This window comes from Caretta caretta, chromosome 2 (assembly GCF_965140235.1).
Source record: "Caretta caretta isolate rCarCar2 chromosome 2, rCarCar1.hap1, whole genome shotgun sequence".
Classification (NCBI taxonomy): Eukaryota; Metazoa; Chordata; order Testudines; family Cheloniidae; genus Caretta; species Caretta caretta.
Window position 1 is genome coordinate 91,488,187 of NC_134207.1, and position 16,275 is coordinate 91,504,461.

General features: G+C 41.5%; 1 protein-coding gene across 4 annotated transcripts; it reads right to left on the bottom strand.

Annotated features, from left to right (window-relative positions):
* Nucleotides 1-1,334: 1,334 nt before the first annotated feature.
* On the bottom strand, nucleotides 1,335-16,062 carry LOC125632301 (uncharacterized). Of its 4 annotated transcripts, none has more exons than XM_048840230.2 (7): nucleotides 15,599-16,062; nucleotides 10,782-10,921; nucleotides 9,654-9,740; nucleotides 6,861-6,951; nucleotides 5,773-5,962; nucleotides 4,553-4,650; nucleotides 1,335-1,690 (listed from the first exon to the last, which is right to left on the bottom strand). In XM_048840230.2, the coding sequence occupies exons 1-7, from the start codon at nucleotides 15,809-15,811 to the stop codon at nucleotides 1,544-1,546; spliced, it is 966 nt and encodes a 321-aa protein (XP_048696187.2). In that variant the 5' UTR covers nucleotides 15,812-16,062; the 3' UTR covers nucleotides 1,335-1,543. The 4 variants fall into 4 exon arrangements, with proteins under 4 accessions (XP_048696187.2, XP_048696188.2, XP_074981420.1 ...); XM_048840231.2 differs by lacking the exon at nucleotides 15,599-16,062 and adding an exon at nucleotides 14,915-14,995; XM_075125319.1 differs by lacking the exon at nucleotides 15,599-16,062 and adding an exon at nucleotides 14,771-14,979.
* Between the last annotated feature and the right edge of the window lie 213 nt (nucleotides 16,063-16,275).

Sequence of the window (16,275 nt, forward strand, 5' to 3'; positions counted from 1 at the left end):
TCAACCACTGCTGAAATGCTGGTTCACAGCTGTAGCTGCTCTTTTTCCCCACTGTAAAAGCTATTTCGAGGAAGACTGGGTGTAGTATATTGATCCACAGTAAATCCACACCATGTCTGCAGACCTGGTTACAGGAGAGCTGTTTTCTGACAGGTAGCATTGGAACGATTTGAAGGTCACAGTTAACACACAGTTAGATCCATCACACTGCCAAATGGAATTACGATTTAACCATATTAAAGGACAACCATATTGCCACTAGATATCCCAACGTAGATGACTGTGTTGTTTAGAACTAGACTTTTGATGAAGAATCTAATTAAGGAAAGGTTAAAGGACTTGCACTTATTCTCATTCTAAAAGAGCGGAGACTGGGATGACACAATAGTTTTGAAAGTTTTAACATAGCATGATAAAAGGGACAGCAAGGTTTTCACCTTCTTGACTCTTTTTAAATAGCTCAGGCAGAGCCAATGTATTATAATGAAGATTTCTGCATTATTCAGCAGACTTTGCAGATGACCATGTTTATTCCTCCTCGCTGTATATTTTTACAATGGTAAAATATTCATATGGGACACCCTAAAAATTGGGAAAAATAAAGAATTTTACTATAACATCTCTACACCTTCTTCCATGCTGCCCTTTATATGGAGGAGAACCTTCCCAAAACTGATATGTAAAGCAACTACCTTCTCCTCCCTCAAATCTGTCCAAGAGTCTCTCTGTACAACACTCTTGAGAAACCAGCTAGTTGATGAACAGAAAGTTGATGTTTTATTTAATAAGGAAAAAAATGCCATGCAGAGAGTAAACAAACACATAGAATAAGATAGTAGTTAGGAACATCTGGGTAAAATTTTCATTGGACCATTTCAAACTAGGAATTTGGGGTTACTGGGTCCTCAGTGAATTTACAAATAATAGGCCAGATCCTAGGCTGTGTTAGGGCAGCTTTATATCAAACTGCTAGCACAAAGTAACCCTAAAGCCAGGCCACTAATCCTCCAGAGATTTTGCCTGCTTGGAATGAAGCTCAAGTAGCAAAGAACTACTGTAGCAATTCCCACCCTGGAGAGTGGGGCAGGTTGTTTCCTGCTCCCCTGCACCCAAATGATCTGACTGCACAGCACCTTAAAACCACCTTTGCAATGCCCCTCCTCAGCTGCATTGATCTTTCTTCTACCACAATTGAAGACTAAGCCCATGAAGCCTATCATAATAAAATGCCAAAGCTGGACAATTAGTCAAATTTAAATACAAAGATTATAAAAAAATGCACATTATTTATTCCTGCAACATCCATTTCAAACAAATGAAGCAGAACCACTGAATTTCTAAAACAAAATTATAAAAGGACAGTTTATTCAAAAACTATATAACAAAGGCACACGGTCAAGTAAAAGATACATAACACTGTAAAATTGCATGTTAGAGTCAAGAAAGTCATGATTTTATTGTAGAAAATGAAGTGCTAACCTGGTAACCAGGTTGATCTGTATTTTGGGGAGAGAATTCAACATGAAAAATCTAAATGGAATGTTTAATTTCTATTACTAGTTACAAAAGGTGTGGCAAAAGCAAGTCCATATGTTGAACTTATGTGTTTCAAGCACTTTTCATACTGATTATTCAGTTTTATTGATTCTTGTAGAGCATACTTTAAATCTTCTATCTCGTCGAAAAATTCCTAAAAAAGAAAATTCAGTATTCATCTATTTTTTTCTAAAGTTACATTTCCCATTAGACATTGGAAGGTTATAGTCATACCTCAAAATTTTCCCCTGCTTCAGCCTACTTCTCAGGGTACAGACACAGCGAGTCTCACAGCCCGAGTCGATAGACTCAAACTTCCACTAACATGCTAAAAACAGCTGTACATTGCAGCTTGGGACAGAGCTCAGGCTCTGGTGAGGGAGGTGGGCTTCAGAGCCTGAGCCGGAACATCAACACAGCCATTTTTAGTGCAGTAGAGTGACATCAAGTTTATCAACTCAGGCTCTGGCACTCGCTGCTGTGAGCCATGTAGATGTACCCTCAGAGTACTCTTCAAGTTATACACATAGGAATCACTTTGGTCACCACTGAGGCTGCAACCACATCTCAACTGAGATGTGGTGGCTAACTGCAACACTGCACAACAGCTTACAACTTTTATATATATAGCAACTTTCATACAAACAGTTTCAAAATATTTTACAGACAAATAATAGAAAGTAAAATAAAAAATATGATAGCAGCAAGAGAAATTAAGAGAGAAGCAAAGGAGAGAAGAGTCAATGTTGCAGAAAGACAAAAAGGAAGTTCTAAATGGAAAGGAAAGGTAGTCACACAAACCCAGTGGTGTGGACAGAGATAGGAGGATGCATTCAAGAGAGAAAGCGAAGTCCACAAAGACACAGGGAACAAATCAGCGACAATTTTAAAAAACAAAGGGGTTTCAAAGGAATCTCAAAGTGAATCAGGTGCCAAAAGAGGTGTCTGATAATGGAAATGTAGTTATATTTTCCTGTATTTGCAAAAGCCAGACAGCAGAATTCCACACATCATGGAGTCTGGAGAGCTGAGAGTTAGGAGTGAGTCCGTAAAAACTGGAACTGCAATAGTCAAGGAGAGAGGAGATTAAGGTATGGATAAGGATTTCAGAAATGGAGGAATCAAGGTAATGACTTGCACAGGCAATCTTCCAGAGTTTAGGACAGTAAAAGAACAGCATATCCAAATCACTTACAGAGGAAGTATAGCAATAGTAGACAGAATGTAATCACCCAGAATTCTAGCCCGAACGGTGACACAGAATCTACTACTTTCAAAAGAGATTACATGATAAAGATGCCTCCAGATTCTACTGTTTTCTTCTCTTGTTTTTACTTTGACTAAGTGCTTTGGAGAAGGGAGTCAATGTTGGTTTTTTAACCTGCTACACACATCTTGTAGTCATCTGTATAATAAAATTCTACAATTGTTACTCTGTGTGTCACTCGGAAGCCTACAATGTCTGTTGAGTCAGTGTGAGGAGACAGAAACAGCTACAAGCATGGCTGAGAGCTCTTTTTGTTCAGAATATCACCAGATTCAATCATCATTAAGATTCCCTGTTTTACTGTCCAATTTTTAAGTTCTCAGCCACTTTGATTTTATGAATTACATCTGTGTGGTGTGTAGCTACAGCAGGCATGTATATATGCCAAGCCACAAGTCCTAGACCATTGTGATATCAGAGGCAACTCAACCAATCACTGCCCTTCCTCTATAGTTAATTTGCATGCAACAGTTGTATTGGTTGTATGAGACAGGCTGCACAGACTGAGGAGTGTGTGGCCCGACTGCCACACCTGTGCAATATCACAGGCTTTCAGCTACTAGTATATCAGTAATAACAACCTTAGTGACAAATAATTAGATCCTCAGATAGATCTCTCATCTCTACCTCCTAAATAAAACATCAGGCTGGGCCATATTGATTCAATAACAATTCTTAGAAAACAGTCACACACAATAAATCAACACCACCACTTCCTGCTGGATCTGTAAGTACTACCCAGTTGGAAAACCTGTTGGAGCCGATGAGAACAACAGGACAAGGCAGTACTTCCTTCAAGAGGAAATACTAAATTAGTACTGAAAACAAGGGACAAGTTATGTCAGTATCTGAATTTATTCTTCAACAAACACTCATGACTATACAATTATTAGGATTACTCTCTACACACCAAGCTTAAAATTTTCAAAAGCACCTAACTGGACTGAAGTTCCCAAATCACTTGAATGTCAATGATGCCAGCATGTGCTACAGATCCAAGAGTGAATGGATTAATGTTTGTCCTCCAATCAAAAGGACCAAGCTGAAATAATTAGCTTTATGCAAACACAAAAATCTAAAAACAGCTGAAAGGAAATTTGCTGCTAAAAATGAAGAAAACTTTCATCTGGATATTCAAATAACTCAGCTGAACAGTAAGATTAGACCTCCAACTCTTACCATCTCATTTCAAGAATTACCAACACTTCCCACTAATTCCCTCCTCCCCTCGTCCAAATGTCACTTTTAACAGCCCAGCAAAGAAGAGTGAAAAGTCTTGCCTAGGAGTAACTAACTCTATGGAAGAATAATCCTCCGCTCACAAATATTACAGAGCAGCAGTGGATACTTAGTTTGGGAAATTTGTTTTTGTTCTCAACGCAATTATCTATCTGTTGGGCAGAACTAAGTCAATCGATTTACACTTCAGTCAATGTCTCTGTAACATGGAGCAAATAACCTCAAGGTGGAAGACTAGATACAGAAGTGGCCCAAGATAAAAGCGTGTTCACAAGAGAATCAAGCAGTTAAAAGCAAAGGTTCAGCTGAATTCCAATTACTCCTCTTCCTGAACAAGTGGGTATGGAGGAAATTAAACCAAAGAACTGTTAATCTGTATTCCTTTTCTAAAGCAAACACATATTTGAGTCAATATGTACAACAGCAAGCACTTCATCTATGGCTAATACACACTAGGAAGTTAGTTTTATAAATTTGTCCATTATGAAATTTATCCTAAAAGCAAGTTACCTTGTCTAATCCAGGTAATTCATTTTTTTGCATTCTCCTTTCTCTAGACAGCTTCTCATTTTTCTTCTTCAGCTTTTGAATCTCAAGCAGCAATAGCACTACATTCAAATTAAAAATTCATATTTTAATCATTACAATTAACTTCTCACATGTCTATCAATCATATTACACTATATCCAGAGTTTGGTGTTATTGTTATGCAAATTACAGCTCATATTTTAGGGGGGGTGGGAAATTCTCCTTTAAAAATTTGATCCTTCGCATTTCCAACAACTACAAGATCACAGGATCTGCCAGTGGGACAGTTTTTATGTCAATTTTTATAAAAGCCTATTCTGAGATTTTTGCTTTGCTAGCATTCTATCCAACTATCAGAAACTCTGCTCTTACACGATTTGACTCCTCTCCTCTCTCCTTGACTTGGATGGTCAGATGTGATCTTCTGAGCTATGACGTCATGCCATCTATTACTGATAAGAATTTTCTTTAGAATTGCAGTGAGTTCTTGGCTTTGAATAAAAACCTTGATGTCACAGTAGTTTGGGCATTCTATATATAAACTATTCCCCTGCAGGTTTCCTCCATTAGTTAGATACAATCCTGTTCCACTCTGCTCTATTCTAGAAAAGTGACCCTATGAAAATTATACTGTGCAGGGTCTAGGTTTGTCTCTTAGCTTCCATAACAAAGGTGCCAAGTTTACAGTAAAAAAAAAAGGGGGGGGTGAGAGGGGGAGATGGAGGGTTAGATCTGGCTAGGTTCTCCCTCATACAACATCACCAAAAATTAAGATTCCGAAGTCTAAAGTATGATGCCGAATACCTGTGCAACAAGACTGCCTCAAACGGGTTCGTACAGGTACAGCTGACTATAACATAGCAAATAATGTTGATAGACAAGATATAGACTACAACTCCTTTCCCAGAGCTAAACTGGCTTTATAGGTCTAAGCAAAAGTAAAAAGCAGCAAACGCTTTTTATCACTAAAATACAAAAATATGAGACTAAATCCACACAAATGTAGATCTATTGATCAGATAGGGCCATTTTCAGACAGCAACTTTTCAAAGATTAATAGCACTTCAGATACTACAATAAGGGCTAAGTGAGCCCTATGCGTTAGGATGAAATGCATCCTCTTTGATGAGACATGACATGTATAAAAGCACCAGAGCAGGGAGTCAATGTTTGTTTTGTAAACTGCCTCACATATCTATTACCTAAATATTTGCAAGAACAGGCTCCCTTCTTCTTACAAATGCATCTGTGAGATAATGTTATTTCTCTCTCTGCTGTTGGAGTCCTTACTCCAGAAATAGCGTTGTCCTTCTGGGAGACCTTTTTACATTCCAGCTGCTCAATTCTTTGCTTTTGTCCTTGAAATTGATGCTCTAGCTCATGAATTTTAATCTACGTTCAAAAAAATTAGAAAATGTAAAGCAGAAGTGTACAAAAAAAATCAATCTCAGCTTTATGTGATTAGAAATACAGTATCTCTTGAGCCCCAATTCAAAGCTCTCACTATCTAATTTAGAACAGAACTTACCAGCAAAAGCATGAAGAATAAGAGCAAATCCTGCAAACACCAATTTTTTTCAAAAATCTGTTATAAATATATATACACAAATAAGAAATACCAACCCTTCTCCCACAAAAAAATTGAAACATTTTACACTGGTCCTGATCTGAACCTACTGATATCAGCCACACAACAACCATGACATTCTATTTTGAAAAATGATTAATCAGACTGCATAAATCTGAAGAGGCACTTAAATGTATGGGAAATGTTAGTTTGCAACATTACTTAATATTGCCAGATACAGCATGTCCCACATTTTTAAAAGTAAATACTAAAATAGCAACTAGATAAGGAAAATTGTTGTATTTTTACATAACTGGATTTTTAAAATCTCTTTTGTTGTTTCACTATGAAATATTATTAGGAAGTTTTTAAACTGCGTAACAATTATGCAACTCTGTTTTCTAGCAATAGCAAAAATGGTGTTTATCCCAATATAATGAACACTAACTCCAGTCAGATTGAGCCAGTTCTTACAAATATCTACAAAAATAGCCTAAAGGCAATCGACATTGAAGTCATGGACCAAAGAGCAGTGACAGAATTTACTCTTAAAGTCAAAGACCATTCACCTGTGAACTCAAGGAAAAGAGAGAAAATGAAAAAGAAAAAAAAAATGAAAAGAGAAATATTCATGACCATTTATACAAATATTAGGAAAGCTCAAAACTTACCCTTAAATGTCACATTAAATTATTTGAAATAAACTGAACAGTCACTACTTACAGTGAGATTTTTAATTGTTTCACTTTGTTCCTGGTTTGTTTTGATTGCTCTGTCATAACGTTTCTGCAGGTTATTATACATCTGAAGTATTCTGATAACAGAAAAAAGTGTGTGAACTGATGATTATAGCATGCAAACTACCATTTTATTCCTTCATACTAGAATCCTTTAAAAAAAAAAAAAAAGAAAGAAAAAACGGCTCGCATTTGGTAATGTGTTAGTTATACGGAAACCCTTTGGATTGTAGTTATATTTCATATCTCTGAGTCTACATAAATCAGGTCCATAGATTAACTAGTGCAGTGTTTTTCAATCTGTGGGTTGCGACCCAGTACTGGGTTGCGGCATCTGAGGCGCTGGGTCGACCTGCTCTGCTCAGCACCGCCGACTGGGAAGTTAAAAGTCCCATTAGCTGCGCTGCTCAGCTAAGGCAGGCTAGTGCCTACCTTTTCCGACACTGCACTGTGCCCCGGAAGTGCCAGCAGCAGTCCAGCTTCTAGGCAGGGAGGCCACAGGGCTCCGTGCGCTGCCACCGCCAAAGCACCAGCTCCATACTCCCGTTGCCAGCCACACTCCCTGGTGCCTGCAGGCGAGAGTCGCGTGGAGCTGCTTGCGCACCTCTGCCTAGGAGCCAGACCTGCTGCTGGCCGCTTCCAGGGAACCCCTTCCTGCATCCCAAACTCCTTATCCCCAGCCCAGACCCCCTCCCCCAGCCCTGAGTCCCCCCCAAACCCAGAATCCCCTCCCGCACCCCAACCCCCTGCCCCAGCCCCCCCCACCCTGAACCCCTCATTCCTGAACCCACCCCGCAGCTCTCAGCCCCGCACCCCAACCCTCTGCCCAGCCCTGAGCCCCTCCCACACTCTAAACCCCTCATTCCCAGCTCTGTTGGGTCACAGGCATCAACAATTTTCTTCAACTGGGTCCCCAGAAAAAAAGTTTGAAAACCACTGAACTAGCGAATATGCATGGATGTTTCTCCTATTACACCATGAACATGTTCATTAACTACTAGAAACAGAGCATAATCTTAGGCAATAACCCAAGTTATCTGTATAAGAAATATGTCCATTCAAATACCAACATTCTTATGAAATAAATCCAAAACAGATTCACAAAAAAAGGTGTATGCTAGACATCAACAAAGAACAGTAATGTATGGTTCATACCTGCAATGCTTACTCATATGAGTAGACCCAATGACTTCATGGATTAAGGATTGGACTATTCAAGCCTGACTCAAAGGTCACTGACTTCAATGGGTATTGGATTGGGCTCTTACTGAGAACAAAATGCAACTGGCTATATTAAGAACCCTGTGCTTTCTGAAACAGACACTATGATAAAACCTCAGTTTTCTATAAAGCTGTACACACAAACTCTTTGAAGGTTTGTTATGGATAAATTTATTTCTCGGTCTCATGAAACATAGGGTGCTTATATTGAATTATTGGCATTTTAAACTTATTTTATTAACCTTCACAGAAACACCTCACAACTAGAGTTAGAAAAGGGAGAATGAGAAATATTCAGGATGTACAAGATTTTATTTTTTTACATTTCGCCGATAAAGACAAATATAACTGCACAAATGTGTTGTATCCTATTTCACCTAACAAGTTTTAACAGTGCAATAAAATGACAGGAGAATAAACATTACCACACATGCATTACAACTATCTCCTGAATAAGGATACTCATTAACTATTATAGAGAAAATAGTGATGGGCTAAAAACACAGTAAAAGTCAGATTCATTTTAAGTGCTGAGAAAGCAAACCATTTATCAAGATATTGGCTCTGTCTCCCTCCTTCTTGTCAATGGAACTACTGTATATAATTCAGACTTCAGTGAAAGGGATTTTTAATTATGAACATTTGATATTAGCAAAGATAGGAGAATTCCTACCACTTAGGCAAATTCTTGGTGACTTCCCAATAACTATTGTCCTACAAAATATGTATTCAAATCTTTAATTTGATCCAAAACCTTGACAAATAAAATGTAAGACTCCAATCCTGCAACTGATAGGAGCATGAATGGACTGCTACACCTATATGGAGTCCCAATGAACTTAACAGGGCACCGTGCAAGCAAAGCAGACCCTGTATGCACTACAAATTGCATGATGACAGCCTTAATGCTCCTTCTGAGAACTGAACTAAAACTGTACCCTTCACATCACAAGCCAGTTATGAGAGTTTATATTCAGCAATAATTCACAAACCCCAATGTAAAAGAAATTACTTCTTGTTCAAACAGTAACAGACGAGAGCAATCAGATGATTTAACTGCTGTGGTTTTATATTGGACAGTGCACTGTCCAACGAATGACTTACATTTAATACTTCTAGATTCCTAACCTCAAATTATGTAATTTATCTTTCTCCTTTCCACAAGCTTCCCAACTTCTTTCCATTTTTCCCTAAGCTTCCACACTTCCTTCTATTTTCCCTAAGAGAGTGAGTTGTGGAGAAAATTTCTACTCAATCCTTAAATATTTTTCTCTACTTTCATTGTCTGAAGCATTGTCAAAGCATTTCCTTTCTCAACACTTAAAATGAATTTTCATTTCTATAGCATAATGTGGGAATTTGAATGCCCTCAAATACACTGAAAGTTACTTCCAAGCAACATCTCACATACCCATATGACATTTCTCATGAATAACATACTCCATATTCTACCCAAGAGAAGTGAATCACCACGTAAGACTCTTAAAGTATGCTAGTTCCAGTGAGAGAAGACATGCTTCATTAACCTTGTAAATAAGCAGGCCCCAGAAGAACTTACCTGGCACTTTCGCTTGCTACTTTCATTTCCTTGTTGTGACTGCCAGCTCCCTTGTGCCATAAGTGGGATTCTGTTTGAACCTGAACACTTAATTGACATAAATGCAACAGCTTAAGGATGGTCTCTCTCCCACTCAACAATGCAAACAGATTTCAAAACTGTGATGGGACATTTTGAAGTAGAAAGGATAAATGAAGACATTTTTTCTTTTGACCTCAAAATACAAGTTTACACTTCTCATGTTTTTCACTCTGTATGGAAAGTCCTACTGAAAATACTGCACACAGAGATACATGGAATGCTATCTAGCTACTTTTCAAAGCACCAAAACTTAAAAAAAAAAATCAAATCTTCACATCCAGATGTTTTAAATAACACTAATACTTAAAGTATTGCACATTACACACACTGATGGTTTATTTACCATCAAAATATCCTAGAGCACTTTACACTAAGTTGGATACTGGTTGCACACTGAGTAAGCAAACGCAGCAGCCACATACAGACAGATATTACAACTTGCTGTTACACTCACAGTGTGAATTTTGTCCAGAGCACCAGGATTGCCCTCTACTCTTTTTTGAGCAGTGCCCCAAGACTTTTATCATCTCCTTTTTTCGTTGCACGGACAGCCAACAAAGATAAGCAGAACAAATTATGTTTAATGGCTCATCTAAAACAGTGGTACTCAACCAGGAGTCCGGGGCCCCCTTGGGGGCTGCAAGCAGGTTTCAGGGGGTCTGCCAAGCAGGGCCTGCATTAGACGCGCTGGGGTCCAGGGCAGAAAGCCAAAGCCCCACCACATGATGCTGAAGCCTGGGGCTCCAAGTCCAGCCACCCAGGGCTGAAGCTGAATCCCGAGCAACTTAGCTTTGCAGGGCCCCCTGTAGCATGGGGCCCAGGGGCAATTGCTCCGCTTGCTACCCCCTAAAGCTGGCCCTGGCTTTTATATGCAAACACATAGCTGGGCCGTGGAGTTTTTATAGTGGTCGGGGTGGGGAGGTTGAGAACCTCTGATCTAAAAAGATGCCATCAGGGGACAAGTACCCAAGTTCTGCATGGCAATGTCACCTCTGCATACAGGTGTCTCAAATCAAGACTTTAATCCAGGGAAATAATAATTCTTACTCTCTGCTTGTGACACAGTCATGCATTAACTGCTCCAGATGCAGTTTTTCCTGGATCTGAGCCAAATCATTTTCCAGCTGTTGATTTTTTCTACGCAGCCTTTTCAACTTCTTAAGTAGCTGTTCGTTTTCATCACTGAGCTGGAAAGTAAGAGAAAAACATTTTACCAAATGAAATTTTCAAATGCTATATTAATATGGATTCCTAACATTGCTGACTAACATTCATTTTTATAAACTCCAGTATGTTTACCCTGGGTCACTCAGATGCATAAAAAAAGATACTTCAGAAAGCCATTGGCTTAATTTTTTTTATGGAGAATGTACCCGAACACACCTTCTTTAGGATATACACAAGAGAGATAATATCCTCTATACAGTTTAGTGAATCAGTACCAAATGCTTCTATTTTGTCAGTGCCTCAAGTGTAAAATATATGTTTCTATACACAGAGAGGAGGGAGAAGGTATGTATACTGTTGCCAGAGGTTCTCAAACTGTGGGTCGGGACCCCAAAGGTTGGTGTTAAACTTGTTAGGGCCAAAGCCAAAGCCTGAGTCCCACTGCCCAGGGTAAACTGGAGTGCCGCAGGGTGGCCAGGAGCATTGTCTACGATCAGCAACGCTTTAAAGTCAAGTCCTTTCTCTTCGAGGTACCGCTTGACCTCCTGAATGAAACACTTGTGGAACCAATCCAGAAATAATGCTGCCGTCACCCAAGCCTTTTTATTTGATTGCCAGAACACAGGCAGGAGATTTTTGTTCTTGCCTTTGAGGGCACAGGGATTTGCAGCCCTGTAGAGCAAGCCTGGCTTTATTAAATGCTCAGCCACATTGCCAAAAAACAACAGTGACATGGTCTTTAGCTGCTTTGAAGCCAGGGGCTTGTCCTTCTGATTTTGAAGTAGGCATTTTTTTCCAGAAGAGCCCAGTCTCGTCAGCATTAAAAACTTGTTCCAGAAGATAACCCTTTTCTTCTATGATTTTCTTTAATTTTTCGGGGTAGGCTTTTGCTGCCTCTTCATTGGCAGATGCAGGTTCACCAGTAGTCTGCACGTTTTTGAGGTTGAAGCGGTTACTAAAACTGTTAAGCCAATCTTGGCTGGCTTTGAATTCCTTCTCATCAAAAGGCTGTCCCTCTTCGGCGGGAGGTTTGAACAGCGCACAGAGGCTAAGAGCCATAAATAGGCACGTTTACAGTTCATGTCTTCCAGCCATAAATTTAATGCCTTTTCAGTCTTCACTAAAGTCTTATCACGCATCTAGCTCATCACCTTAGCAGTTATTGGAGCACTAGATGCCACTAGCTTGATGAATTTCTCTCTCTCTCATCTTGCTGGCACGGATGCTAGATTCGTTGCAGTCATATTTATGCGCCATGTTGGAAACCGACATACCGTCTCTCAATAAGTCCAACACAGCCAGTTTTTCCTCCAGCATTGGAACAGATCATGGTTTCTTCAGTTGAGCATCAGATGAAGTAGTTGGCTTGCGTTTAGGAGCCATGTTGTACGAAAAATACATACAGTATCTTTAAACACTAGAATCACGCTCAGCACAGCAATATACTTACACTATGAGAGGCATGCGGGAACTGAGACTGACTGAGGGAATAGCAGATTCACGTCTCCCATCTCACGCTCACTCCGGGGCATATGCTCATGGAGTGGAATTGTGGGTGGAATCGTCCGCACTATTTACAGGTATCTTGTTTTTTGGGGTTTTTTTGCGGAGCGCATATAGTTGAATTTGTGTAAGTTAAATGCGCATATGATGCGACTCACCTGTACTTCGAAACATAGGCCCCAAATCTGCAGACACACTTGTGCTTATCTTTATACATGATTAGTCCCATTGAAGCTCTTAGTATACAAATAGCTTTGGATGAAATGCAGGAGAGTGAGTTTGTGTGTGTATGGGGGTGGGGGGGATGTGAGAAAACCTGGATCTATGCAGGAAATAGCCCGACTTGATTATGTAAAGAGTTGTCACTTTGGATGGGCTAGCACCAGCAGGAGAGTGAATTTGTGTGGGGGGGTGGAGGGTGAGAAAACCTGGATTTGTGCTGGAAATGGCCCACCTGTTGATCACTTTAGATAAGCTATTACCAGCAGGACAGTGGGGTGGGAGGAGGTATTGTTTCATATTCTCTGTGTGTATATAAAGTCTGCTGCAGTTTCCACGGTATACATCTGATGAAGTGAGCTGTAGCTCACGAAAGCTCATGCTCAAATAAATTGGTTAGTCTCTAAGGTGCCACAAGTACTCCTTTTCTTTTTGCGAATACAGACTAACACGGCTGTTCCTCTGAAACCTTTTATATATTTATATTATTTTTACCTCTTTAAGTAGCTTATTCCACTACTTAACTATCTTTATAGTTAGAAAAAACTTTCTAATATCTAACCCAAATCTCCCTTGCTACAAACTACAATTATTGCTTCTTTTCCTACACTCAGTGGACGTGGAGACCAATTGATCACCATCCTCTTTATTTTTTTTTACACAGTGATTCTCAAACTTTGTACTGGTGACCCCTTTCAAATAGCAATCCTCTGAGTGCGACGCCCCCTTATAAATTAAAAAACACTTTTAAAATATTTAACACCGTTATAAATGCTGGATGTAAAGCAGGGTTCGGGGTGGAAGCTGACAGTTAGCGATCCCGAGGGGTCCCAACCCCCAGTTTGAGAACCCCTGGTTTTACACATTTGAAGACTCTCATGTCCATGCCCTCAGTTTTCTCTTCTCTAGAACAAACACGCCCAGTTCTTTCACTCTCATATTTTTAAGCCTCTTATTTTTTTGCTTCCCTCTGGACTCTCTCCAATTTGTTCACACCTTTTTTAAAATGTTGTATCCCAATATGGACATAGTACTCTAGCTAAGGCCTTATCAATGTCAAGCAGAGCAGAACAATTACCTGCCATCTTACACATGGCAGTCCGGTTACAGAGAAGAAGAATTACCTGCCATGACTTATACATGGCACTCCTGTCAGTATGTCCCGGAATGACATTTGCCATTTTTTGCAATAGCATCACACTGTTGACTCATTTTCCATTTGTGATCCACTGTAACCCCAAGATCCTTTTCTGCAGTACTGTTCCCCAGCCAACTATTCTAATACGATTAGGCTTGTTTCTGTAAACACTTACGCTTTTGATTATCTTTACACGTAAGTAGTTCCACTGAAGTCAATTGGATTACTCAAGCAAGTAAAGTTAAGGATGCCATAAGTGCTTGCAGGATCAGGATCATAAGTTTATTATAAGTTTTAAAAATAAAAAAGTACACTTCAAATGCAGGTGGTTTTTTACATGAATTAGGATATTGTAAATCCAAATGGTAACTAGACCTTAAGAAGTTTATGTTTAGATATTATAAATAACCTCAGCATACACGTCAACTTTTAAATCAGTAAGAGAGCAATTGAAGATGTTGGAAACATTCAAGAGCTAAATAAACACAATGAAAACAACATAAATAGCTTAACCATTTAAATACCAAGTGGTCACAGTGAGCAATTAATGTGTTCATCTCCTTTTATCCTAAAGGTAGTTACAAACTAAGGGTTTGGTCCTATTCATATCCATGGAGGCTGACCCCTATGGAGCCAACTGCATGATTGGAATTAAGAGCCTGATTTTGCAAAAATTTACCGTTCTAACTTTAGTCTGGAAATAATCTCACTGAACTCTAAAACCAAGTTAGGCATGTGTTTCAGTACCTTGATGAATCAGGGTTTATGTGAGTAAAATGACTCGATGGACTTGGTCCTTAAACGGATACCTAGATTTTTCATGTTGTGGGAAATGCAGCTAACAGTCGTGCATACTGTACAACAACTGTAAAGAATAACACTATCAATTTGCAATCTGGTTAACCGAGGGAAGGGGCAGATAAAACTAGTGTGAGAAGCCCCCCCCCCGCCAGTGTTTGTGGTTTACAATCACATCCCCCCTCCCCCCCCGCTGAACAGTGCTTTTCACCCCCGGCGCGGTGCGGAAGTCCCCGGTGGGAGTTGCGAAGTAGCTGAGCCCCAGCGCGGGAAGGGAGCAAACGGAACCGACACCGAACCGCCCGCCCCCGCGGTGCCTCCGCGCCCCTCTCTCAGGCCTCCGCGGCTCGCTCACTTGCAGGCACTTGTGGACGGCGGGCAGCTCCATGGGCCCCGGAGGCGAGGCCACCCGCTGCGCATGCCCAAGGGGCGGGGACTAAAGGAATCTCTCCCTCCCTGCCCCCCGCGCGACTCGTGTCCTCTCTTTCCAACGGCCCTCTGGCCGCGTGCCCTGCTCGCTGCCTGCCCGTTTTCCCTCCATGTGTACAGCACCCGGGGCGCGCAGGGACCGGGGGCGCCAGCGTTTCAATACTGAATAAGGCTTAAAAGGCGGAGGCGATGCCACCCTCACGGCCGCCTTTCCCAGCTCGAGACAGGCATGTTACGGACACCTAAGTACTTGGGTGGACGCGACCTCAGGCTGTGGGTGATGCAATTAACCCGCGACTATGCTGCTTCAGGCCCCCTCCGGGGTTGCCCGGAGACGGAGGCAAAGGGGCGGGGCTCGTTCCTCTCGCGGGCCCCACAGGGACTCAGGCTGGCGAGCCATCGACGCTAGTGCTTTTCAAACTTTTTTTTTTCCCTGCGGACCCAGTTGAAGAAAATTGTTGATGCCCGCCACCCAATGGAGCTGGGGATGAGGGGTGTGGGAGGGGCTCAGGGCTGGGGCAGAGGGTTGGGGTGTGGGAGGGGGTTCTGGGTTGCGGGGGCTCAGGGCTGGGGCAGGGGATTGGGGTGCAGGGTTAAGGCTCAGACTTACCTCCAGTGGCTCCAGGTCAGCAGCACAGCTGGGGTGCAGGGGCCGGCTTCCCACCTGTCCTGGCCCCGTGGTGCACCTGAAGTGACTGGCAGCAGGTCCGGCTCCTAGGCGGAGGCGCACAAGAACGCAACTCTCGCCCGCAGGCATCGCCCCCCCCAGCGCCCATTGGGCAGAGTGTGGAGCCTGTGCTCGGGGCAGGGCATGGAGCCCCATGGTCCCCCCGCCTAGAAGCTGGACCCGCTGGTGGCCGCTTCTGGGGCGTAGCGCAGTGTCAGAAAAGATAGGCACTAGCCTGCCTTAGCTGGGCAGCACCACCGATGGGACTTTTAACGTTCCGGTCAGCAGTGCTGACCAGGGTGACCCAGTGCCTTACATGTCACGACCCGAACTTTGAAAAACGCTGATCTAAGTGGTTCTATGGCACAGTCCATGTAACGGTGCGCTATGCGCCCGTACAGGCCAAGGCTTCTGATTTGATTGCTGGTCTTCTTGCAATATTTGCTGTGTCCTTTAAAGCCCTGCCCGCCGGAATCCTCCTGTACTGATCACATCACATGCTCCACCTTTTTCAAAGGGGAGCATCTAGCTATCAGGCTTGGGAAGAAAAGCTGAAAAATGTGAAATGAGTTCACTCTAAAGGCACCAAAACTAGAAGACAAATAACAACCCAAAATGTA

Coding starts and splice junctions, on each gene's coding strand:
- LOC125632301 (XM_048840230.2), bottom strand. CDS start 15,811: ATGGGGCTCCATGCCCTGCCCCGAGCACAGGCTCCACACTCTGCCCAA. Junction 10,922..15,598: donor CTGACCTGGAGCCACTGGAG/GTAAGTCTGAGC, acceptor CTTACTTTCCAG/CTCAGTGATGAAAACGAACA. Junction 1,691..4,552: donor AATTACCTGGATTAGACAAG/GTAACTTGCTTT, acceptor TTTCTTTTTTAG/GAATTTTTCGACGAGATAGA.